This window comes from Ascaphus truei, chromosome 5 (assembly GCF_040206685.1).
Source record: "Ascaphus truei isolate aAscTru1 chromosome 5, aAscTru1.hap1, whole genome shotgun sequence".
Taxonomy (NCBI): domain Eukaryota; kingdom Metazoa; phylum Chordata; class Amphibia; order Anura; family Ascaphidae; genus Ascaphus; species Ascaphus truei.
The window spans coordinates 73,860,244-73,886,616 of NC_134487.1; the positions used below are offsets into that span (position 1 = coordinate 73,860,244).

General features: G+C 38.2%; 1 protein-coding gene across 5 annotated transcripts in view; it reads left to right on the top strand.

Annotated features, from left to right (window-relative positions):
* The window catches only part of DOCK4 (dedicator of cytokinesis 4), a 446,778-nt gene that overhangs the window by 406,072 nt on the left and 14,333 nt on the right, over positions 1-26,373 (top strand). For 3 of the 5 annotated variants that reach the window (XM_075600022.1, XM_075600023.1, XM_075600027.1), the window contains 10 exons: positions 854-1,020; positions 2,002-2,088; positions 8,835-9,011; positions 12,514-12,597; positions 14,886-15,005; positions 15,405-15,526; positions 17,298-17,418; positions 22,174-22,255; positions 23,209-23,318; positions 25,096-25,168. In XM_075600022.1, coding sequence (XP_075456137.1) covers positions 854-1,020; positions 2,002-2,088; positions 8,835-9,011; positions 12,514-12,597; positions 14,886-15,005; positions 15,405-15,526; positions 17,298-17,418; positions 22,174-22,255; positions 23,209-23,318; positions 25,096-25,168 — 1,143 coding nt within the window. The remainder of the gene's footprint in view (positions 1-853; positions 1,021-2,001; positions 2,089-8,834; positions 9,012-12,513; positions 12,598-14,885; positions 15,006-15,404; positions 15,527-17,297; positions 17,419-22,173; positions 22,256-23,208; positions 23,319-25,095; positions 25,169-26,373) is intronic. The other 2 variants (XM_075600024.1, XM_075600026.1) reach the window with 2 other exon arrangements.

Genomic DNA, 26,373 nt, shown 5'->3' on the forward strand with positions numbered 1-26,373 from the left:
GATTCGGCTTGGGGGTTCTTTATATCACTGTTAGGGCTGCAGAAGATTTCCCAAGATGCAAAGTTCTGTGTGGAAGATCGTGTGACCAGGCAGGCGAAAGGTTTAGAAAGAGGGCAAAAGGGGTGTGCCAGATCCTGTCTCAGAAGAGGAAGGGGATGTTACTTTGTAAATGGTTGCTATAGAAACAAAAATGCTTGTCACATTAGAATACATTAAAAATGTCTTTACATTTTGTTTTCTGCACAAAAAAAATTGCTACAAGTATTTTCTCATAGTACAAAACTGATTTATTTATAAAAAAAAACCACGTATGATATTGCTTGAACTGCAACTTTAAGGCTGGGATTGGTTATTCACTGGCTGCAGTGGAAGCACTGTATGCTGGGAGATAACAGAGAAAGCAGGGCTGCAGACCCATCTGAGACATATGAATGTGCTCACAAATGGTATTTTATGTGGTATTCACTACATAATTTAGTATCCTGAGCACTGACAATATTCAGTTAGCAAATGTTTTCTTTTTTAAAAGTCTGTTTACTTGTAGGTGGTGGATTTAGCCCCTCCAGATTAGCTTTTTTTTTTTTTTACCTTACAGACACAATTGAGCTTTATTGCAAAATCAGCAAAAAATTAGTGGTGTGTATATGTTTGCTATAGAAGGCATTGCATGCTGTTGATACTAAATAAAATAATGTTGACTTTTGTTTGTTTTTTGTTTAAGCTGATATTTCTTTCTTTTGGGCAAAATTTCAGTCCAAAAATATTTGTAGATTTTTTGTTTGTGTGTGTGTATGAATATTTGTTTTCTATGAATACCCGAAGTCTCCTGGAATGCCCTTAACTCCGTTCCTAGATTTGCAGATCTATGCAGTGACTCCAATACCTGAAAGCCAAGAGGTTCTGCAGAGAGAGGGTATTCCTGATAATATCAAAAGCTTTTACAAAGTTAATCACATTTGGAGATTCAGATATGACCGACCTTTTCACAAAGGGACCAAGGACAAAGAAAATGAATTCAAGGTACGTACATTTTTTAATAAGCTATTAACTTAAAAAAACCAAACCCCTACTACGATACATTATTATATGCAATGTGTTAGCTTTAGGGTGCAGTGATAGTTACTAGGTACTTTTTTTCTTCTTTGCAATTTTCCTTTTTCTGCTTTTTTAACACAGATGAGTTTTGTAGTAGCAGATATTATTTGGATCAGAATATTCCCAGTACAGGGATAAAGTGTCTAATTACAAGTAGACATTTATCATCTGCATGAAAATGTGGATGTGAATCCCCTAGAAACACTTCGATCCTCTGGAGATTTTTTGGTGATAAATATAGGTTATTTGACAGGATCACTTCTCAGTATTGTGCAAACTATTTATTGTAAAACAGAGAGAGCTCTGAGTAGAAATATATATATATATATATATATATATATATATATATATATATATACTGTGTATATATATATATATATATATATATATATATATATATATATATATATATATATATATTATATATAGATTATTTTTTTTTGCACACATACTCATTCTGTCACTTAGAGATATTTTTCCAGGGAAAGAAAGTTATTGTCAGCTTCTGCGAAACAAATTATTGCCTGCAAGTAGTGTCATTCAATTTGACCTCCTTATATGTATTGTTAATGGAAAAGCACTTCAACATTATGTGAGAAAATATATTTTGATTCTGTACATAATAAATATTCACACGTCAATGCTTTGATATATTCTGTGCCTTATATTATAATACTATATTTTCCTGTCATTATATATTTTAAAAATGTTTCCCTTTATTTCTTTATTGTATATATATATATATATATATATATATATATATATATATATATATATATATATATATATTATATCTATATATTTTCTACTATGCATATATGTGTGTAAACATTTCTATATATGTACACATGTAAGTTGACGCTAAAAAATTTCAGTTATCAAATAAATAAATGTTGTGTTTTTAAGAGCCTCTGGGTAGAAAGAACTGCGCTGACGTTGGTGCAGAGTTTGCCTGGTATTTCTCGCTGGTTTGAAGTAGAAAAGCGGGAAGTGGTGAGTAGCTACAAAATCTTTTCAAATATTTTGAAAACCTAACATGTCACGTCATAAAAATAGTTACAACAACCTACGTGCCAGATTTAGTTTCCTGCAAATGTGTATTTCGGTGGAAATGTTGATTCTTGGTAAAGGATGTTGAGTCTGACACTGCAGAGCTGCCTAGTGGAGAAGATTAGATCTATTTGCCATATACAGGTTAGAACCAATGTGTTCTTCCTCCACCATGTGTGAGTGAATACATAGGTGCCTATGCTCCAAGCGTTCGTGAAAAAAAATCGCCGGGCCTCGATTACCTGTGGTAGCAAAATTCCCAAAATGGACGAGTAGCCAGCGACGTGATGATTGCCTCTCTGAAAAGGTCTTACCCGGCAATTTTTTTCAGCTGCAGAGAGCTCTCAGAGAGAGCCGCCTCCCTGCGCAAATCTTGCCTGAAATTAATGTTTTTTAATATAAATTTTATTACTAGTGTAGATGAGCTGGGGGTCTCCAGAGCAGAACCGCGTTAATTTAAGGTCCGGGGACCACCTGCTTCCCGAGATACAGGCCCCGTTATGGGGTGCCGGTATCTCCTATGCATTTAATTCCCATGGTCACGTGACACAGGACATTTAAATGAATAGGAGACAAGATAAGAAATAAATACTGACAGATGAAGATAGAAGAAGGTGATAAAAGAAAGAAGAATTGTGTTACCTGTTCCGGATCTTCAAATTGGATGGCGTTTGATTGACTTGGATGATGATGTGGTATGAAAGCTTCCTGAAACACCGGGATTTGGAGGGTCAACACTTCTAAAGGTAAGAAAAATATTGAATGTATGTAATTTTATTTTTACAGGTGTTTTTATTGTATTTTTTATTTTTATGTTTTTCATTGCCCATTGACTGATAATGTATTAATCTGTGCCTGTTTAGGTACAGATAAATACAGTGACAGCCAATGCATATTTTGGCAAATGTTTTTTTCCTTTTGAAATTTTTTCTTTTTCTATTTATTTTTTAGTTTAAATTGTTTGTAATTTGGATGGCTTGTTTTTATTTCATTTTCCGATTGTTTAGCGTTTTTAATTAATTATTTATTTTGTTGGCTACTGGTTTTAATTGATGTGTTGGCTAGTGTTTTTATTAATTAATCGATTTGTTGGCTAGTGGTTTAAATTCATTAATTGTTTTGTTGGTTAGTGCTTTTATTTATTTAATTGGGGTGTTTAGGTGCTTGTGTATATATTTTATTGTGTATTTTTGGCCTTCATGCTTTTTTTTAGGGTGACCATTGACTGCTATAGTGGCTTATCATGCCCATATTATATGGGTATGATGTACCACTATGCCAATCAATGGGTACAGGGTGGGTATAGTGGTCCCGGGGTGGGTGGTTAGGCCTCCCGGGTGGGTAGCGGGGGAGGGTGGGTTAACACCTTAATTACTATAGCGGTTATTAACCGCTAAGGTGATTAAGGGGTTAGGGGCCATTAGATTGTATTTTTTCATGTATTCTTGCTGGCATCGGAGGACATGGACCTGCAGTAGGCTGATGGGGACGCCCTTCATGATGGCAGGAGTATGTAGAAAGGTTTATGTACTTTATGCTGGCTAATGTTTTATTTAATAATGGGCAAATGAGCTATTATTCATATCTGGATAATAGTTATTTTGCCCTTTACAGTACTGTATTTGTTGGGGGGAGGGGCGAGAGATGGAGTTTATTTTTTTAAATGTATTGAAAAAAAATGCATGACACAGGATTGGTACCGCAGGTCCCCAGACACCCGCGGGAACCACCTGAGGACCCCCAGACACCGTGGCCTCTGGTATCAATCATTTGAGGGTAGAGGAGGTGAGTATTAGTGTTTATTGTGGCTGAAGGGGGTATTTGGCCCTTGGTTGGTAGCGGAAGGATTTCACCCCTTCATTGCCTTAGCGGTTAGGCGCAAAGGTAATGAAGTTGCCTGTAAATGCATTTTTATTGCATGGGATTCCAGCCGGGGGTCTCCGGTGCTGATATTAATGGGTATCAGCCCCGGAGACCCCCGGCATCAATCCGATGCAGAAAAAAAAGTCCTCTCTTGCCGACTCTCAGCAGGTTCTCACCACCTTCACGCCAACTTTACCTGGGGTAAGGATGTTGGGAGAAACTCGCCACTCTAGAGCCACGATAGGCCTCGATAAGCTAATCATGGCTACTAGAATTGCACGAGTTTCAGAACCTGCTGATAAGTGGCTTATCACCGCTTACTCTGCAAAAATTTTTTTGAACGCTCCAAATGTTGGCGATTCAGTCTTTTATCTCCCACTTAGAGAATCGGAGTAGGCATTTTGGCCGATAAATGCTCGATAAGTGGCTTATGAATGCTTATAGCATAGGCCCTATAGTATTTATTACTTTGGGAAAGCACTTCTTGTTCGACTTGGATGTGTTCCAAGAGTTGCCGAAAAGTTCATTGATATTATAAGGTACATTTACGATTACATGAACATACAAGTAATATAAGGATCAGCAAGAATGTGCAACAGGAAGACACCATGTCACCCAAAAAAACTTTTCACAGCAAAACTTAAAGAATTGTTTAAGATACTTAATTGAGAAGAAAAGGGAATGAAAAGAAACCGTGAAAACGTGTCACCTACGATTTCCAGATTACATAGTTATTTTTGCAACAAGTCCAAAAGAAGAATTCCAGCCACAAATCAAAGAACTCACCAAAGTAGGAAAGATGGTGGGCTTCCATATGAATCTCAATAAGACCAAAGTGATGCTCAACAAATGCTTCAACTCTACAAAGACCTAAATAAGCGGAATAGAACTAGATGAAGTAGAAAACTATGTCTACTTTGGCCATCAGGTATCAATGAACCTTTGAAAATGAAATCAATAGGAGACTGAAGATGGGATGGAGCGCATTGGGAAGAAGTGAACCTTCCACTGTGTCTCAAAAGGAAAATGTTTGACCAGTGTATCCTGCCTGTTCTCACATATAGTTGTTAAACTTGGACCCTAAATGTGGATACAGTGCATAAGATTCAGACAACTCATAGAAGTATGGAGAGATGTATGATGAGTATTGAAGAGACAGAAAAAAAGAATGAATAGGTCTGCAAGGAAACGTGTAAGTGTGTCCATGTAATGTGGGCTTGAGACAAAAGGTGGTACTGTGTGCTCATTTGCAAGTCATTTCCCAGAATCCCTTGCTGCAGTGGAAGCACTGTATTCTAGGTGATAATGATGAAAAGCATGGTTGCAGACCTGTCTGAGACATGTGCATGTGCACACAAGTAATATTTTTATATGCTATATATATAAGTCCCAATCGTGCAAACGGTTCCAGGTAATGAAGGTGTTAAAAAGCTGAATCCTTGCTGCTTTTGCCAAGAGGGAGCTCCGCTCTCCCTTTAAAATGTCCTTCACAGGATCTTCAACAAATAGAGAAAAGACACAGCGCACCAGATTCAAAGGCACAAATGTGTATTAGAGGACACAGAAACATACATAACTTACTGACATGTAAGTAATTAAATGCAGGCTCCTCACAACACTGAATGAGAGCTATGCGACCGGCGATCACAGTGTCTCTGGAACTCACAGCCGTGGGTTCCTATTGGTCGACAGCTCGCAGCACCCGGATGTGATGAGATGCATCAAATAAAAATATCGCTTGTGAGCATATTCACATGTCTTGTACAGGTCTGCAACCCTGCTTTTCATCATTACAGCCTAGCATACAGTGCTTCCACTGCAGCAAGGGATTCTGGGAAATGACATGCAAATAAGCACAGTATCACCTTTTGCTTCAAATCCATTTTACATGGAACCCTTATATGCTTATGCTCGCTGCATTACACATCTTTTCAGCACAGCCTAGGTTAAGATGCAAAACCAGTAAACCTACTCATAGACAGCTGACAGTTTACTTGTTGGCTACAATAAATCACTTTTTTGAGAATCCTTAATGCATTAGCTCTTTTCTTGTGTGTGTATACATATACACTGTCTTGTTCAATTCCACATTTTGCTCTTGTGTCGCCTGATTGTATAGGCCAACATTCACCTTGTCATATCTCACGTCCCCTTGATATCCATTGTAATTAGATCCCCATAATACTGTATAAATAATGTTTAAAATATCCTCTGTTTCTGTATTTTTGCAGATAGATGTTTGTTTCGGCGGTGAACACGTGGTGGCTCCTCTGGTGGGAGACATTAATACATATTCTTCAGAAATGGATTTATTTTATCATCTTTAACATTTACTTATTTCTGAAGAATATGTATTACTGACTCCCACCAGAGGAGCCGCCACCTGTGCACCACCGAAACATCTATGGTTTCCCATTCATTGGGGACCCTTTATGTGGAGCACAGAGGGTGGAACAACTATTCTGGGACTCCTGTAAAATCCTATGTGGCACTCATTGACAAAGCGCAGCATTACATGAAATGCGTTGGGCTGAGTCCCCAGTCTTCACTGTGGCACGCGCGCCCGGCAGGAGGGAGGCGCGTGCACAGTGCTGCACCGCAATAGGCGGTCTGAGGGGAGAGGGAACATTTGCGACGGGAGGGGGCGTGACTGGGTTTGTGGGGGCGTGGCCATGACATCCCGCGGCTGTTCGCCCTTATTGGCTGAACTGCCAGCGGGGGCGTGGCCACGCCTCCGTCGCGGATGCTAATTTCAAATTCCCCTACCTCCCTGAAAACCTGTCGCGCACCGCTGGGGAAAGGTGCGCGACAAGGTAGGGACTGGGACCGGCCGGACTGGGGGGGCGAGGCTTGATAGCACAGCGCACGCCGAGCCGTGCACTGTAGAAGTGACTGGGGCCGCCCCCTTAGGGACTGTCCCACTACTTCTTTTTGGAAATACATTTTTATGTTTGCGATCCAGCCTCCATCATTCTTTTGAGGCAGTGCTCCGCCTATCTCTTCCCCCATGGGAAGGACTTCCGGTATTTGTTATTTTACTACATGGAAGAAAGGACCAAGATAGCTACCCACCCTTCATTGCGTAATCAATTCAATGGGAGTTTCCATGTGTGGTAGCCAACCGACACTTATGCATTTTGAAGAAATCCCCCTAAAAAGTTTATGCTACTGCTATCAATAGGTCTCCACCGTGTCTCTCTTTTCCTTCATTGGCACTGCACATACTGAGCTCCTCAAGTTTTCCTTTGAGTTAATGTTGCAAGATTTCTATATCCACCACTTAGCACAGGCTCTTCTGGAAACATGTTCTGCAGCTTACCAAAGTTTGCTTAGCTCTGCTGTATTGTATTCTGAGAGGAATGTGTATGAAATATTGTGATTACTGTCTTTATCTTTAGCAACTGCTACTTAAAATGTTGTTTTATAATTAATAGATACATTCTAAGTTTTATTGTTAATAGGCCTGCAATGCATGGTAATACAATGCTTTGCAGGCTTGTACAGCAGGGATTAATACACTAATTTAGCACAGTTTTTTCCTGTTTTGTATAAGTCTTATAATACCTAAACAGAGTACATGCTCAGACGATGAAATTTCACAGTATACTTTATATTCTTCCCGTTTTATCTCCCTAGAGACAGGATCCTATAGTACTTCCATTATGTGGAGCATTATTGCAGTTTTATTTTTCTATTGAGTATTTGACAGCATGATTGATTGCTGCTTAACACTCAGCATTGTTAGAGAACGGGCATTTTATCTTACTCCTTTCTGTTTGGTTTGGCTATATTTCAAGACCTGTAAGCGGTTATTGAGACAAAATGCCACTGGATGAAAGTGTATCCAAAGAAGAACTTCTATTGCACTATTGCCATACTGTGTCTACAGTAAATGGTATGGCCATAAAACATAGCAAATCCATTTAATTAGCAGATTATGATTCACCTGCTTTCTTTTGTACCATTTTAATAATGTTAATAATGAAACCTATCATACAAGCTTTTGAAATTCAAAGACAATGCTATATGTATGATTAATAATACAGTTTTTATCTGATTAATAGAATGTGTTATTTTTAGCTTTATATTTAAATAAATTGCTTATCTTCGATTAGAGAAACCTCCCACACATGCTGTCAAGTTGTAGCTCTTGTTTTTGTTAGTGGTATGGTCCACTCACTGATATAATTAGTTTTAGTTGCATTCTCTACTAAATGCAAACCAATTATATTTAGTGCCGAAAACATCAGGGGACATTATAAAAAATCATATTAATAACATTTCACTATCACACCAACCTGTTCCTAATGAACTTATGCATCAATATGATGAGTTAGTTTACATATGTTTCAGCTTGTTATTGAGTTCTTAGCTGTGTGTTAATACCTAATACTATTATTGGTGGTTTGATTGGGGCTGAAACTCCTCGAACATCAAGCACACTAGCCCTGACTTGTGTATAAAAAGGTTTTATTGTCCATACTGTGCTCCCCAACCTTTTTTGTTTTTCTGTGTGTTTTAATGTCTGTCTAGTTTTACAACTGTATAATAGTTTGTATACTTGTAAAGAAGTTATACAAGAGAACACAACTTATTTGTTATTGTCCTAGAAACTTAATAAATTCAACTCCACTCTCGCTTACATTTTCTAGATATTCCCTAGACACATCCTTCTGTATTTGCAGAGCATTTTAGAACATTTTGTTTTATGCCTGTCTATAAATGTATATTCTGTTTCCATCACACCTGCCTGTAGATCTTTGTGAATGTGTTTTAATAGTAATATTTTGGTTTACCATACATGTCCTGTGTACATCTTTTTTAAGGTTGAAATGAGTCCTCTTGAAAATGCCATTGAGGTGTTGGAAAATAAGAACCAGCAGCTGCGAACACTGATTAGTCAGTGTCAGACACGGCAGATGCAGAACATAAACCCACTTACGATGTGTCTGAATGGAGTTATAGATGCTGCAGTTAATGGTGGTGTTTCTAGGTACCAAGAGGTAAGAATCAAAATAAGCACGGCAAGCATCAAGTGCCATGATTTTTCTTCCCAAGAAAACATGTATCTTGTTGAATGACGGCAGCAAGGAAAGTGGTTATTTTATTTTATGATTTTATGTTTGCTATTAACCCCTGAGAGGTCAGTGCCATACTGCAAAACCATGAAATTGTTTACAGAGCCACCCATCCATTTGCAGAGTTTAAAGATATCAGACTTCATATAAAAGCATTTTTTTTATTATACTCACATAAAACCTAATCTGGTGCAGTTTATTTGGTAGAATAGCACATAGCATGATGGACCAAATTTGGTTAAGGGGGAGTTACCAATAGTTTATTTGAGCAAAATGTTCTTATAAGGCAAGAAGGATATGATTATATATTTATAAATTTAAAGCTGAAATTATAAATAACAGTGTAAGGAATATGCCTAAAGACCAAGTACAAATGTGTATCTTATAGTGGGCTCTAAAGAAGGACAAGCAAAGTCATATTGATGTAAAATACACACACATCCTCTAGACATAATCAAACATCCATTTATTTATAGAAGTATTGAATGGTAATCAATAAGTCATATTTTTACCATAGCAACAGCTTATAGAATTAAAATGACAGCATTTGCCCCAGTGGACCATTTCCTTCCTGGGTAACCTTGGCCGACTCGGACATCCATCTCCATCAATGTCCCTTATCCTTACTACCTCTTTCAATGCACACTAAAATTGTGTGTAACTAGAACCTTTATACCCCTATCTTGGCAAGGTACCAACCCTCTCATGCCTAATTTTTTCAAAGTTGGTTTTACTTTTGAAATAACTACTATACAAATATGGTTGTCCACTGATATCAGATCAGTAAGCTTCATTGCCATCACGACAGCATAAGTTGCTTTCTTCCTTCTTTGAACTTGCTAAACCAAAGTACCCAAGTCAGCATACTGGAAAAATGTTATCGTTCATCTGTTAAATGTCATGGAAATTGAGAATGAAAATGAAGACTTACTGTACATACTAACATCTCAGTTATAAATAAAAGACAATAAACGTGCAAGAACGGTAAAAAACAAAAAATAAATACATGACGCATTATCGAAGTGGCACCCCCCTGTGCCACACTGCAATACAATAGAAATTTGAAGGGGCACATGTCAAGAGAAAGAATAAACAACCAGTTATCATACAAAAATATATTTACATTTATTTAAATTAGACAAAAATAAGCCAATAATCTAACAAGAGAAAAAAAAAATCATAAACCATGCATCAATAGATATAAAAAGTCTACAAATAGTGCATAGAACAGATGTACAAAATAATAGAGCTACAATATAAAAAGATATGCAGTACCAGGCTGACACCTAGGCAAAAAGAAACTCAATGTTTCCTACAAAAAAGCAGCCCTTTACCAGGTGTCTGAGAGATATATTATATAATATATACATACAGCTGAACCCCATTATAACGCGGTGCTCGGGGGCCACAGAATGAGACCGCGTTATAACCGGGATCGCGAAAAAAATGGCCACCACGATCATGGATTATGCAATCATGGGCCCCGCTGCATGCGCCTGCACGCCCGCCTTGCATCCTGGTGGCGCATGCATGGTGCTTCACCGCGATCTGCGGTCTGTAAGTTCCATTTTGCGTGATGGGGCGTGGCCAAAACGGATCGGGTGGGCATGGCCATGACAGGGGGTGGGGCCATGACACAAGCACAAAGCAGCTCACAGTACTGCAGCAGCCCCACAGAATTGAGAGCACACAATCAACAGGTAGGGGAAGTGTGTGTGTGTGTGTGTGTGTGTGCATGTGCGAGAGTGTGCATGTTTTTAAATGGGAGCCACGCTAGCACCGTGTTATGGATCTGTGTTGTAGCGGATCGCGCTATAACGGGGTTGAGCTGTATGTAGAGGTATATGTACCGTGTTAGCCGAGCTTACTAATCAAAAACAAATAGTTGATACCATTCTGTGGCTAGCGAAATGCCTTTATTTGTGCGAGCTTTCGAGATACAGTGATCTCTTTTTCGGGAAATGTTAAAATGGATTAAGCCAAAAAACTTACTTAAAACAAAGCAGCTTCGAATGTTATCTGTGGGTGAAGTCTACCCCTTCCACCTGTGCAATATGCGATTTATGACTGAAGGTGTTAAATGATTTTAGAGTGTGCATGTGGTGTGTAAATCATAACTAATAAAGCGCACACAGCGTATACAGCGCTTTACAAAAGGTGTGTGTGGAGCGGGAGGGTATAACAATGGTGGGGGTAAGTGTTAAAATGTAGGAGGGTATTGCATTCCTATACATGTGTGTGGCTACTATGTAGTCCCTATTGGTATATAGGGATAGAATTACATTGTACATTTGTATGTGTAAGAGACAGGTGTGTGTGGATTCATATAGCGCAGTATTTATAGACATGGACTTTAGCACTCATGGGAGGAGAGTTCACTTGTGTCAGGGTAGTGGCTCATGAAGCTGTGGTCTTGGTTTAAGCCACCACAAAGATGGGATTTCAGCCCGAAGAAGAGATCACTGTATCTTGAAAGCTTGCACAAATAAAATCACAGAATGGTATCGAAGATTTGTTTTTGATTTTATATATATGTGTGTGTGTGTGTTGTGGCTCTATTTTTTTGAATGTTCTCATATTTAAATATATTTTTATTTATTTAAATTGACAAAAATAAGCCAATAATCTTACAACAACAAACTTCTAAACCATGCATTCATACGCACGTGTGAGTTCTTTCTATTGTAAAATTATTGGCTTATTTTTGTCTAATTTATAATATATATATATTTGTAAGATAACTTAATTGGTTGTTATTTTTTCTCTTGACATTTGTCCCTTCAAATTTCTATAGAAATAGAGAATGCCTAATTTACAAAATTCTACTGACACAATTTCTTACAACATTTTGCTTGGATTCTCTTGGTATGGGTAATTTACTGTGTTGTAAATAGAATTTGAAGACAATAGGTACATTAACAATGTATTTCTTGGCAATAAAAATAATCTTGTTTATGAAGATTGCTTTCATTTTGATACATATTGGAATATGCTATTTTATATATGCTATATATAATACATGCTATTTTGTACAGTCTTCTTGTTCGTGTCATTGCATGGGTCAGTAGCATCAGAATTACCATGCAGCTCACAGTTTAGGGATACTCCTTTGTGCTCTTAGAATATTGGTGGGCACCATGTTAAATCATGCAGTGACTTACATGCAGTAGATTTGTGATGGTAACTGATCACTTACAGCTGGAAAAAGCAAAAGTCAGGATGAATGTATGCAATCAATATAAAGTACAGTAGGATATCATCATTTTATAATTATTTTGAGCCACTTTCATGTTACAGAAGCCTGTTTTTTTTGCAGTGCTTTGAAAATCCAGCTGGTTCTTAGTGGTTAGTGTATTACCGTAAATTGACATTATTATGCACGCTGGACCCGGCTGTTAATTACAGTGCTATGTTTTGTTCTGCTCAGGCATTCTTTGTGAAGGAGTACATCTTCAACCACCCTGAGGATGGAGAGAAGATCACACGCTTGAGAGAATTGATGCTTGAGCAGGTAATGTGCAGATTTTTGAGGGGGGAGGTGATAGTTGTGCCTGTTTACTGCAATTATGCAAACTCTTCAAAATAGTTTTGGGGAAAATCTCAGGAAATCAAAGTGCTCTTCTAATATTTTATATATTTTTTATTTTGTCAGATTATCCTGGGGGAAAAACAAACAAACCTAAATTAGGACTTGTACATAACCACAGAATATTTTCAGGGACCTATTTACTGTGCTCAGGAAGGTTGTCAGTTATTACTTTCATTCTGGCTCAGACTTGCACAGCTAATTTGTCACTCACTTCAGTAATTAGTATACTGTCCTGTGTCAATTGTATAAAGGCACATTTAACAAGGCAAAAATGGCATACAATTAATAAAGTGCTACAGTAACTGGGGCTCCATTAAAGTTGTTGTATGACATCAGTGTACTTTCTCCTAAATGATGTTAGCCATGTTTTTACTTCTAATTTAAATAATTTGACAAAGGAAGCACGATGTGATACCAGCACTCCTGGTGGGTGTAAATAGTTACAAAAAAATAGTAGGAGTGAAGGGTGCAGTAGGGAAAGATACATATAGACACTTAATAACTGATTAACAAGGTCCAGAGGGACCAGTGATCCAGAAAAGAATACCTACTTACTGTACAAGCACTCAACATCACTCATACTGTATGTAGAAAAATAATTTAGATGATTGAATGGGTAGTAGATAGTGAGTTGAATATGTAGTAATATGTAATGATGTTAAAAAACCTTTTAATAGTATCAAAATATAAAATATAGGGATTTAAAAAAAAGCCCTATATTTTGATGCTATTAAAAGTTTATTTTAACATTGCTACATATTACTACATATTCTACTACCCATTCAACCATCTAAATTATTTTTCTACATACAGTATGAGTGATATTGAGTGCTTATAAGTAGGAATTATTTTCTGGATCACTGGTTCCTCTGGACCTTGTTATTCTTTTATTTTGTTTCCATTTGAGAAAGTTCCTAAAAGCAGTGCCTCTAAAGAGGGGGATTGCCAGCACAGAATTCCAATTTGGGAGAGAAATTACATTTGGCTAATAATAAAAGGTCATTGTTGCTGTTTTGCTTCACAGTTTTTTTTTTTACTATTTTCCCTTCAAATGCTTTATTTGAGGCAGAATAAACTTCCAGCTGGCATGTCACAAACAAAGTATCTCCTGCAGTTTGCTTGTAGCAGCCTTGGCTGACCTGTCTGAAACTTTTTTTTCCCTTTAAAGCTGCAGTTCTTTTTTTTTTTTTTTTTTTTTTTTATTTATTTTTTTACTTCAATAGTTTTATGTGTGCAATCTCTCATTACCTAAAGAACTGTATAGCTGTCAGTCAATTCGTTCTCCATGTATTGATAGGTCGAAATTTGGTGACATAATTAGTGAAGGGATCTGTTTATATTCTGCTTGTCTGTCAGTGGAAGCTCATGAATATTCATGAGCAGTCCTGCACTGACAAGTGCTAGAGGGAGGGCAGGGCTGACAGAGGGGTGTGCCAGAGCTTGTGACAGGACATGAAGGGGCAGTGCCTTAGCAAATGGCTGTTAAAATAGAATACAAGAAAATTGGTCTTTCAAAGTTGTTTTTTTAAAAACAGAAAATGCTAAAAGTATTTTTTCTTACTACAGAACTGATTTATTAAAAAAAAAACACACATGCAGGATATTGACTGAACTGAAGCTTTAACTTTGCACGGCACAGAAGGAGCTTTCTTAAAAATCTGTAACTCTATATGACTTTCAAGCTAATGGGGAGTTTATTATTGGTCACTACAATTACTAAGTGTGCTCACTACGCTGAAAATGGTTAGTCTAAAAACACAGGGTATATTGGGAAGATCACAACAAAACAACATATATTTTTTCCACTCATGCTTTGCACAGGTCTATGGTTTTGAGAAAACTGCTCTGTGATATTGACTTGAGTAAATTTGTAGTATTATTTACATTTTTTTTTAATTTGTGAGTGTTCATTTTTACATTAAGATGCACATTTAAAAATGTTTGTGTGAATCACAACTATGTCACTGCTTTTTTTTACTTGCAACCTGTTAACCCCTTACTGCTGTGGAATGCCTCCTGGTCACAGGGCTTTGTTAACAATTGAAGAAGTCAAATGAACGATCAGCATTTCATTGTTTGAGCCTGTTCTTAATCTGATCTTGTCATGTTTAATGAATTTTCAGTTTATTCAGATATTGCTATTGTTTCTTGTATTAATTGTAATGACATTAAATAAATATTGAAGTTGACGTGTCTTTTGTTTTTTTAAGGCCCAGATATTGGAGTTTGGTTTAGCGGTGCATGAGAAATTTGTGCCTCAAGATATGAGACCTTTACATAAGAAGATGGTGGATCAATTCTTTGTGATGAAGTCAAGTTTGGGAATACAGGTATGGAAGCTGGGTCTGTTGCAATGTGTGAAGATGGAATGTAGACACGTGAGTGGCTTTTCTGTGAGACAATACAACTAAGCATATTAAGCAACAGTGACATCTTTTGGTTATTAGGTTCCATTACTTCTCATACTAATGAAATATGCTTTCATGCAAATGGTGTCAAATGACAGTGCTACTATAAAGATTATCTTTTTTATATGACAAGGTTTGGATACCAGTGACAAAATAATGGACAATATTTTCTCTTTCTTTGAATCTTCTTCGCCTTGATCTTTACTGATGCATATAGCTTTCTTCTCTAAGATGGTGTTTTGGCCTCTAGGGCCATCACTTTGGTTTGCTCAGATATTTGTCAAATCGTGTCTTCTAATAATCTTTTTATCGAACTATCAGGATTTCTCCACTTGTGTACCACCTAGTCCTGTTAATTTCCCCAACGGAAGCCCTCGTGTACCTAGAAATTCAGCACCTGCTATTATGGGTCCAGATGCGGCCAGGGTGATACCTAGACGAAGGTAAAGTATAAGTAGCTATAACATTACCATCTCTACTACTTGGCATTTAACAGCAATACAGGGAAATAAAATACTTTTAGCATTACTAAAGCACCAGTTTTCCTAAAAATATATATTGTATGTAGTCACTTTAAATGTCTCTTTTTTTGTATGTTTCAGAAGTTATTACATTTCTAAGGCTAAGATTATACTGTGTGCTTGAGTGCGTGCACACGCCCAACGCTCAAGTGATCACTGTACATAGTGTTTCAGGTGATGGGAGAGCGTGGCGGAGGCATGGCTATGATGTCACAGAGCTAATTTGCCGTGATTGGCTGAACCGCTCACGTGACGCGGCCGTTGCTTGAAAAGACAATTTTTTTTGTCTTTTCAAAACACAGTTGTGCCATCACACTCTGTCGTGCGCGCCGCATGGGCACTAGGTGCGGCCTCTAAGGGGTCATGCAATTTGTACTTGGCGCATGCGCACGCCATCACACACAGAATAAGCTCAGCGGAAGGATTTATTGCATTTACACTAAACAAATTTATCTAGCTGACTCACTACACATACTGGATGTGGCATTTGCAACATCAATGTTCTATCCTTCTTATGTTTCATTACTATGTCTCTATCGGGGACAACAACGTTCACAAATGAAAGTGCAGGTCTCTGTGGCTTATACAGTGGTTAGAAACATAGTCATCTGTGGTAGGCAGTTTGGAAGAAGAACAACTTATTTTAATTTCTTACTGACTGTAAAATAACAGCAGTTTAAATAAAATTGTGTTTTTTTTGCCATAAAGTTACAGTACAGGTTCAAAAATGGCAGTCTAAAAGAATTAGTAATAATACTAGTGGAAGCACCTGCACTACAGCCTCTTACCAAAATATCTTTCAACGTTTGGCATAAGAAGAACACATTGAATGAAGGGATCATTTATTAAGCTTTTACTTAAGGGCATTTCCTCCTGGCTAATGGTTTTGTGGGTATAGAGGCAGACGAGGGAAGATAATATTGGGCTTGATCAAAGTATGTGATTCTGTCCATTCATATTCCATTTTCTATGCATTAGAAAAGCATAAATTACTAATTGACAAAAACATTCTGTTCCACAGTATGTAAGAACCTTAATTAATTAGCTTCTTGTGTAACATAGCTTCAAGCAATTCTTTTTTTCTGACCATAATGATGTATTTATTGAGAACGTAATACATCAACCATGAGTGTTCTTCAAAATATTTAACTCTGTATATGTCATTCTATGAAAGCACTCTGGAGCCTCTTACTAAAGCATAACAGAGAGAGAGGATAGAATTACAGCAAATGGAATATAAAAGCTAGACCTAAGCTAATACTGGACTGCTATCAACATGGCTACTGCTAATATCAGCAGATTTTACCAATAAACAAACCTTTCATTAAATGTAATTTCTCATTTCAAGTTGTTGTTCGCAGACTTAATCTAGTGTGTGCTGATTATGCATATCATAGCCGTTAGCCATGCCATCAAAGGGCAACACCTTTTTCTGTCAATTTGACAGTGCCCTTTCTCAACAAAAAAAAAAGAAATAGTGTAGAAGATTTCCATATGTATTACATGAATGAGCAATGTTTCAGAATAGATTTGTTTCAAAATGAAACAGGTTGTAGTGATATTAAATAGTGTAACTGCACAAGAACAATTGGAAAAGAAGTATAGGGCAAAAATGGTCCCATTGCAATTGTGTTTCATGTGATGCATGGTTATTTATTTCATTGTTGTTGTTTTTTTTTTGTGTGTGAAACAGTCCATTGAGTTACCCAGCTGTCAATAGATACTCTTCGTCTTCACTCTCCTCTCAAGCGTCTGCAGAAGTTAGCAACTTGACAGGGCAATCAGAAAGTTCGGATGAAGTATTTAACATGCAGGTATGTTATCATGCTTAGCAGAAAAAACGAGTGCAAAAAGCACAATAAATTCTAATATATGTGACCATTAATAATCAAGTGACATAAATACGAGAGACAAAATTAATGTGGGGAAAGGATATCTCTAATTTACCTGGTGCAGCTCATGTGAGGAGTTGTGCAACTCCTGACAGAAATAGAATTAATGACAGAGTGCAAACAGGCACAGTGAGTAATGTGATCAGCGCAATACCAGTGAAATGAATGTGTTAAACACAGATGGTTCTCAAAATAGTGAATGAGGACCTACTGTACTCACATTAGGTGGGTAGGATTAAAATGATAAAGGAATCAGTAGCTTGGTACTGGATATGCAATGATGTTCATGATGAATACATGAAAAGACAAAATGCAAGTGTAGCCATGCTGCCCCTGGCCACTAGATTCCCTGCCTAATACAGCTGAACCCCGTTATAACGCGGTCCTTGGGGTCCACAACCCGGAGACCGTGTTATAACCGGGGTCGCGTTAAAATTTCACTGGCATCTAGCTCTGTACTTGCTCATCTCTCCGCTCGCTCTGTGCTCGCACTCTGCTCTCCACATGCTCATCTCTCTGCTCTCCTCTCCCCACGTGCTCATCTCTCTGCTCTCCTCTCCACTGCCCACGTGCTCATCTCTCTCGCTGCCATCGTGTGCTGCGTCATTTTTTTTTTAAACATTCAATGCCTATGGTGTAGAGGTAAGAGGTAAGGCATTGGTATGAGAAGGTCCTGAGTTCGAACCCTGCATGTGTTTTATACAAAATGTATTAATGTTCAATTTGTATGTGTCGGGTAGTCAATAAAGCATTAAGCATTAAATGTTTAAAAAAAAAAAAAAAAATGACGCAGCACACAACGGGAGAGCAGAGAGACGAGCACGTGGAGGAGCAGAGAGATGAGCACGTAATGGAGATGAGGAGAGAGCAGCACATGTACACAGCCCTATGAAGTGAGGAGAGAGATCTATATGCCGGTAAGGCGGATTTCAAATCGGGAGCCGTGCTCAGACCGCGCTATAAGCGGATTTGCGTTACAAGCAGATTCGCGTTACAAGCGATTCACGTTGTAGTGGATCGCGCTATAACGGGTTTGAGCTGTACGTAAATCCTGGTCCTGGTAGCAGTGTTAGGGTTAGATCAGCCCTTGTTGTAGTAAGCAGCTCCGTTGAGTGACAGGGGTGGTGGTTTATGGCCTGGGTACTGCCAATACTAGGCTGAGACCTGGAGCCCCTCCCCTGGTAACAGAAAGGAGCTGCAGTTCCAAATTTAGAGTGTGTGTGGAAGTGTGGAGCCAGGGGTCTGGTTCACCTTCCTTCCCCTCACTCAGGGGAGTGGGATCACCTACCCCATACTCCACAAGGGAGTGTGGCAGTCAGGGATAGACCTTTGGGGCCTCAAGCCGTGGGGGTTGAGTCCAGGGACCAAGAGAACAGCAAGCGGTGACACTCCACTGGGTTATGTAGGGTCCAGTGGGGGATAATCTCTCTTGCTGTCAGAGAAGAGAGTGTACGGATGTATGCTGTATATGTTGGTATGCTGTTGCTGTACACCACAGAATAAAGAACTAGTTACTGTTTTATACTCCTGCCTTTGGCTGCAGTTCTTCAGGGAGGGGATGAGAGTGTTTTCCACAGGGGTCTGCAACTATCAACGGTAGGCCAATAGGGAATGGAGGTGCTGTACCACAGAGAGAAGAATTATTCAAGCACCGAAAGCCTGTCCTGTCTATCCCCAACAACATCTGCGAATGCTCAGGGCCTTCTGTGAGCCTAACAGGTAGCATCAACAGCAGGTAACAGCAGTGAATTTCCCTTAGGGTGGGGAAACGTGTTACACAAGAAAGAAGGGCATAGTGTTATACTCTATTGAATGAAAATACACAAGACTATGCAGGTTACACTCACAATTAGCCCACAGGCAAAGTGCAGATAGACCACAAAGGGTCTCACAGAAATCTGACCACTCCAGTCCTCCTCTCAGTGCCATCGATGCACGAGTCCTCCATTTTGGAGTGTGACATCACTTCCGGCCGCGATGTCAGCGCAACACTCCAGTCTGTCTCCTCCGCATCTCCACAGGCACGAATCTGCAAAAGGAGAATCACTTACAGTAGCCTACTTTTGAGCACCATCTGTGTTTAACACATTCATTTCCCTGGTATTGTGCTGCACATATTTTTTTCATGCTTGATACTGTATGTTTGAGAAGGATATAGAGTAAGACTGCAGCAACATTAGAATTGGAAGCCACTCCGTTCAGGAGATCATTGCCTCCCATGCTCGCTGCTTAAGAAGGTTGTTGTAATGCACACTGTTTACCTTCATTGGCTTAATCCTGGAGCCATGTCACAGAAATGCTTATCCATTTCAGGCAGGGGCTTATATGAAAAATTAAATATGTTGCTGTGTTACGTTAAAGTCTAATTTAAACCAGGAATCATTCCTAGTCCATTTTTTCTTTTTCTTTATATACTATCGGGGGGAGGGTTCCTGTTGAGATTAACCACACTATTCTTAGCTTTGGGGAGCCCCAGTTTCTTTGTTTGTGGTCCCTTTTGGTAAATCAGCATGGCCGCCTTCCAAGCCTCAATCCTAGGAGTCAATAGGAAGTTGCGACATCATCAGAGCATAATATCACAGTTTCCTATTAGATAAACTCAGTGGCCATCTTTGATTTATTTTCATTTTATTGGCTCATAAAAAAGGTAAATATCTCTGGAACCGGGGTTCCCTAGAGCTAAGACTTGCATGTTTCCGAATTATAATTTTATAAATGTTTTACAGCAGCAAAACTTTAAAAAATAATGAATACTCTTACCTGTCTGTTTAACCATGTCCTTCTTTCCTACAATTCATTAAGTGTTTACATGTTGCTGAAACTAAACAAAAAGCGTGTACAGTGCTGTACATATTTATGAAGCGTGTACACAAAACCAGAGTAACTGAGACTATAATAATCTGATGTGTGTTAGTCCAATATTATGTCACCGCTAACTATCCTTGTAGCCCTACATGTTTTTTAATTTTTTTGGTATGATGTTGAGAGACAATAGAGCACATGCATCAAGTGCTGATACGGGAGGCCTAACCACCCACCCCGGGACCACTATACCCACTCTGTACCCATTGATTTGCATAGTGGTACATCATACCTATATAATATGGCCATGATAAGCCACTATAGCAGTCAATGGTCACCCTACTAAAAAAGCATGAAGGCCAAAAATACACAATAATAAAATATATACACAAGCACCTAAACACCCCAATTCAAGAAATAAAAGCACTAGCCAATCAATTAAATAAATAAAAGCAGTAGTTACTACCACTGTGGTAATGAAAGGGTTAACTCCTCCTGCAACCCTCTCGGTAGGCCTAATAACCCACCCTGGGCCAAGTGCCCTCTGCCCACAATAAAGCTGCTATGGTGCCTTAACCCCTTCATTGCCTTAGCGCATAGCCGCTAAGGTAATGAAGCTGCTTTAATGTAATTTTTATTAATAGTGTGCAGAAAGGAGCAAGGGGTCTCCTGAGCTGAACCGCTTTGATTTAGCCTCAGGGACCCCCTGCTTCCCGAGATACAGGCCCCGTTATGGGGTGCCAGTATCTCCTATTGTTTAAAAATCCCATGGTGACGTGACGCTAGACATTTAAATGCATAGGAGATGCCGGCACCCCATAACGGGGCCTGTATCTCTGGAGCAGGGGGTCCCGTTCCTGAAATCCATACGGTTCTGCTCCTGAGTCCCCCTGCTCATCAACACTAGTAATAACATCTATATTAAAAAACATTAATTTCGGGCGAGATTTTCGCAGGGAGAGGCGGCTCTCTGAGCAGCTCTCTATGCAGCTGAAAGAAATCGCCGGGTAAACCCTTTTCAGGGAGGCGATCTTTACATCGCCGGCTACTCGCCCGTTTTGTGAATTTTGCTATCACAGATAATCGATGCTTTCTGAATACCGTGATAGCAACGCTCCAAAAAATGGCGATTTAAATGGCCCGGCGATTTTTTTTTAAAATGAAGGCTTATAGCATGGGCCCCTAAGTATCAGGGTGGTCTCGTATATCAAATACAATGTTTACAAATTTACACAGTTAAATAATGTTGGGTTATTTCTATTTTCATGCTATACGTAGGTATATTGTAACCCCAAATAGCTATAGAAAATATTCTAATCGCCAACTTGAGATGTCCTCGGTTTCATCTATTCAGTTTACATTTATTTGAAATACATTTTTAAGCAATATTGGGACCTTATTAGATGTGAAGAAAAGGAAAGTAAATGTGGTATGTCAACTTTTTGACAATTGTCAACAGAGTACAAGCTTTCGAACCTTACAGAATTCTTTTGGTATAACTACTGTACCTGAAGAAGAACCCTGTGAGGTTCTTAAACTTTGTACTCTGTAAACTATTGTTGGTCCAATATTGGTATTCACAACACATATATTTTTCCTTGCACATTTCTTTAAAAGTAATTATTTTGTATGAAATCCTTTGCTGCTGTCATTTTTGTTTTCAAATAAATTATCTTGTATCACAGTATAGTAGAAATAAACTTTTGTAAATTTTTTAAATGCCGTTTGATTTTAATAGTTATATCAATACATCTTGAAATTAATTTCCATGATTGTTGCCTTTTCCAGGCAGTAATTCATATGTATTTCCACTATTTATATTTTATTTATTATATTGTGCTTTGTTCATAACCTAGACTTTTATCTGATTTCTAGCCGAGTCCATCTACCTCAAGTCTGAGTTCTACACATTCCGCTTCACCTAATGTGACAAGTTCTGCTCCATCAAGCGCCAGAGGTATTGTGTACTATGTTCTTGTGATAGGAAGGATGATGCTCCAGCAGCCGCACATTTCAGTCGTTTAAAAAGCTGGATCTTTTTCAGTTTCTTAGTAGACAAGGAAAAACAGGTATTCATGTATGAGAGTCCATGACCATGTGGAACAAGGATTTAGGACCAAATGTTCTAGCATTGCTACTTCATAAGGCATAGCTGACTTATGGAGTAGCACCTCTTACTAAATATGGCCCGTGATGTTATTAGTAACACAGAGAGTATTGCAGGCACACGTCTCATCAGTAGAAGACAAGGTAAACCGCCGGATGTGTTGCTAAATAAATCACTTGTTGATTTAGTCTGTGTGCCTGGATACCCACTTCTTTCTTGGTGTTATTACACATGAAGTGCCAGTACGGGTTATCGTACCTGTTTCGCCGTTAAAGCCCATTAACTTAAATGGGAGTTAATGCCAGAACGGGTGCAATAATCCATGATTGGAACGTGATGCATAGAGGGCTGTGTATTAATGTCTCCTGTCTGCAATAAAATATCACAATCTTGCCATAAGAAGTGTTTTAAGTTTTGATTGCCGAATAATGATTTATCTGATTACCAGCTCAAGTTAGCCCACTTATGGTCAGGGTCTGGTTTAAATATTTTCAGTGTACATTCATTGTAGGTTGTGATGCATTTTAAAGGGGAACATTTAATAACAGTGTACACAGAGTTCAACCCTAACTTGAAGATTTGCAAGGATTCAAAAGTGAATTATACACTATTACATCTTTTTAAAACTATCACAACCTACAAAGAATGTACAATTTTTCAGGACCAATACGGCTAATAGAACCTTGAACTACAAATATCTCCAGTGAATGGTGCCTATTTTCCAAAATATCTAGCATAAGTGGAGAATGCATTTTGTTGTGTTATCTGTTCTGTTCTACTGATTGTTGTGTCTTCTGTTTTAGCGTCCCCTCTGTTATCTGACAAACACAAGCATTCCAGAGACAATCCCTGTCTGTCCCCAAGAGAGAGGCCCTGCAGTGCCATATTTCCAATTCCGGCTGAACCTTCCCAGGTAGTCAGCTTCTAGTCAGCCCAACTGAAAGTGTGTGCTGTGAAGATAAAGCAAAATCAGAATTAGATTTAAAAAATGAAATAGTTTGTATACAAGTTAAGAGTTGATCTCTCCATTCAAATAACATGAGTAAAAAAGCATAGAACTAGAAATACTTCCTATAAAATAACAGCAAGAATGTAGGATTCTTGTTGGCGGAACACCCAATATTTAACCAATGGCTGGTAGACCATTCACCACTTCATTTCCAGAGATGCATGCAATGTGTTGTGGGGTCCTCTTGCAGAGAAGGGGTTAAAATGTCACTTTCATCCTGTGTGTGAAGCTGTCCGTTTGTGCACAAGAAATATATATTATAGCAGCATTGAAGGTATCATCAAAATGTAATTAACGCTATATCTGAATAGAATAGAATTTACCAATTGCAAATATATAGATTTTGCTTAAGAAGGCAGAGGTGCAACAAAACACATGCTATTTGTTGACTAATTTAGACTAATTAAAAGAAAGGTATTTATTGATGGACATCTGTTCTCTAGTTTAAACTTGGCATTGTATTTTGCGTTTCCGCTTGTTAAACTTGCCAGCACTGCTTCTGATTTATTGATCACCTTTTTTTAAACATAGGAGTTTAGATGCACTGAGAGTGGACATTGTAATAGATTATTTGACATAAGAGCTGTTGACTGTTTGATACTCAGTTTATTCCGAAAACAATTATTCTCCTGTCTGTTGCAGTACTAATTTTATTGAAATATACTCTTTTGAGTCGCTTATACTTCCACAATTGGCATTTAAAATGATTGATGCTTTCTAAGAAATGTAGCAACTGTGTTCTGATACGGGTTTGCTTAGAACTGTAAGAAACAATAATGAAACATAACGGCCTTTATTAATGCATTTTCAAGTTGCAATCATCGCTGCACTTTTTCTCAATTTTTTCAACATGTGCCCTGGAAATGTAAAATCCCCTCCCACTTTCTGTTGGTCAGGCTCAAATGGCCACTTGCTTCCTACTCGATAATAAGTTGGGACACCATAGTTGAGTACCCAGTTGCTTGTAGCTCATAGTGTATCATGCTACATTTCAAATGTTTACATTTATGAATTGTTGGCGGCTATATTTTCTTTTTTGACAATAAGACCAGGAAAAATGAAAATGTTTATAAATTTCGAACCAGGGGTTCCAGAAAGTATGAACAACGCAATCATGGTAGGTGAAACAAAACATAGGGCAGAAGTTGCTGATGTTTCATAAGAGAATTCGTCATTGAATTAGAAATCCTTTAATTTTATGTTGGTAATATTTCCCATAAATCTCAGCTCATCTATAGTACAGTATTTTGTTGGTAATCTTTCGCTAAAACGGTTTCTGGTGAATGTTAACCTGAGTACACTGCGTTACGTCAGGTCTTTTAACATTTTCTTGTTGATACTAGAAAAAAAAAATAGAAATAAAGAAGATCACTGCTATATGTTTATAGTTTCTAAATTCTAGATGTGCATGTTATTATTTGCTGATGTGCTGTGCCAAACAGCTAGCGACTTGTCATGACGTTGCAACAAACAGTTTGTAAACCTTTTCGGTCGCCAATTTCATCCACCGCAATCTGAGAGTGATTATACTTTTTCATACCTATTCACATTTCAGTCATGACAGTTTTTTTGACTGACCAAAAACCAAGATATGTCACTGATATTGCTATATACAAACATGGTTACAAACCAGATACACAGGTATGCTAACATTTTATGTCCATTGCTTTAAAATTTCCAGAGAATGTTGTTTAACCACATTGGAGAAAACACTTTGCCCCGGAGTGACCCAAATCTTTCTGCCCCCGAGAAAGGTAAGTTAAATTATGGCCCAGACATCTTTTTTCCTCCCCTGCGCATACAGTCTTAAATACAACTGTATCTTGTTTATTTTAAATTTTTCTTAACTTCATTTAATGAAATTGGTGGTCTAACAGGGCTGAACTCTGCAGCTGTTACACAAAATAACCCTCAGTTGGAGAGCTATTGTCCATTATATCTGCTCATCCCAGATGGTTTCAGGCACTCACTATCTTTGTATTCAGGACCAAAAGCATTATGTATCTATGTCTTTTTTTGTATAGCACCATCCATGTACTGTAAATTACACTTTAGAGCAGTGATACACGTAACAGAATAATATAACACATAATGGGACTAAGCGCTTCAGACATAACCATAAGATAAGTCCCTGCCCCAAAGAACTTACAATCAGGGTTGGATTAACCATTAAGCAAAATAAGCACATGCTTAGGGCATCAAGGGAAGCACCACAGAAATTTTCCATTGCCGGATTTACCATGGACCATACAGTATGGTGCAAAACTGCAAATGGTGCAGCTGAACAGAATAACTATGCAACAAGGCAGACTGGATGCTTTATCCCTACTATGTATAGAAGCAGATGTGTTACGTAAGATTGGTTTTGAGGATCTGATCAAAGACTTTGCAATTAGAAAAAGTAGGATTTTTTTTTTAATATATATATAAATTGGAAGTATACAAAAATAAACATTATTTTCCATCTTACTTTAAGTTTTGATTCATTTCGGAAAATACAATTTTTAATTTGTTTTTATTATTGTTTATATTTTGAATTAGATATATATGGGGGCACCAAAATCTTTTAAGTGCTTAGGGCCTCTAGAGGTCTTAATCCGGTCCTGCTTACAATGTAAGGAGTAAGTAGGGAAAACGCAGACAGTAGTGGGGTTTTCTGGTAAGTGCGTCTTCAAGAGGTCAAGATTGATGCATGAGATCTATAGCACAGTATCAGCCACAAATCTACCAATATGCTTTGTTAAAGTGGTGTGTTTAAATATGGGTCTTAAAGGTGGAGAGAGAGGGTGCTAGTTGGATATATAGGCGAGGGGTATTCCAGAGGTGTGGGGCAGTGAGTGAAAGTTTTTATATTGAACAAAACCGTGTACAAGCTCCAAGAGGTCTGAAAAAATGCCTCTAGGCAATAATATGGTAATAGGAGTTGACACCGGAAAATAAGGATTAAAGGGCTGCAGTT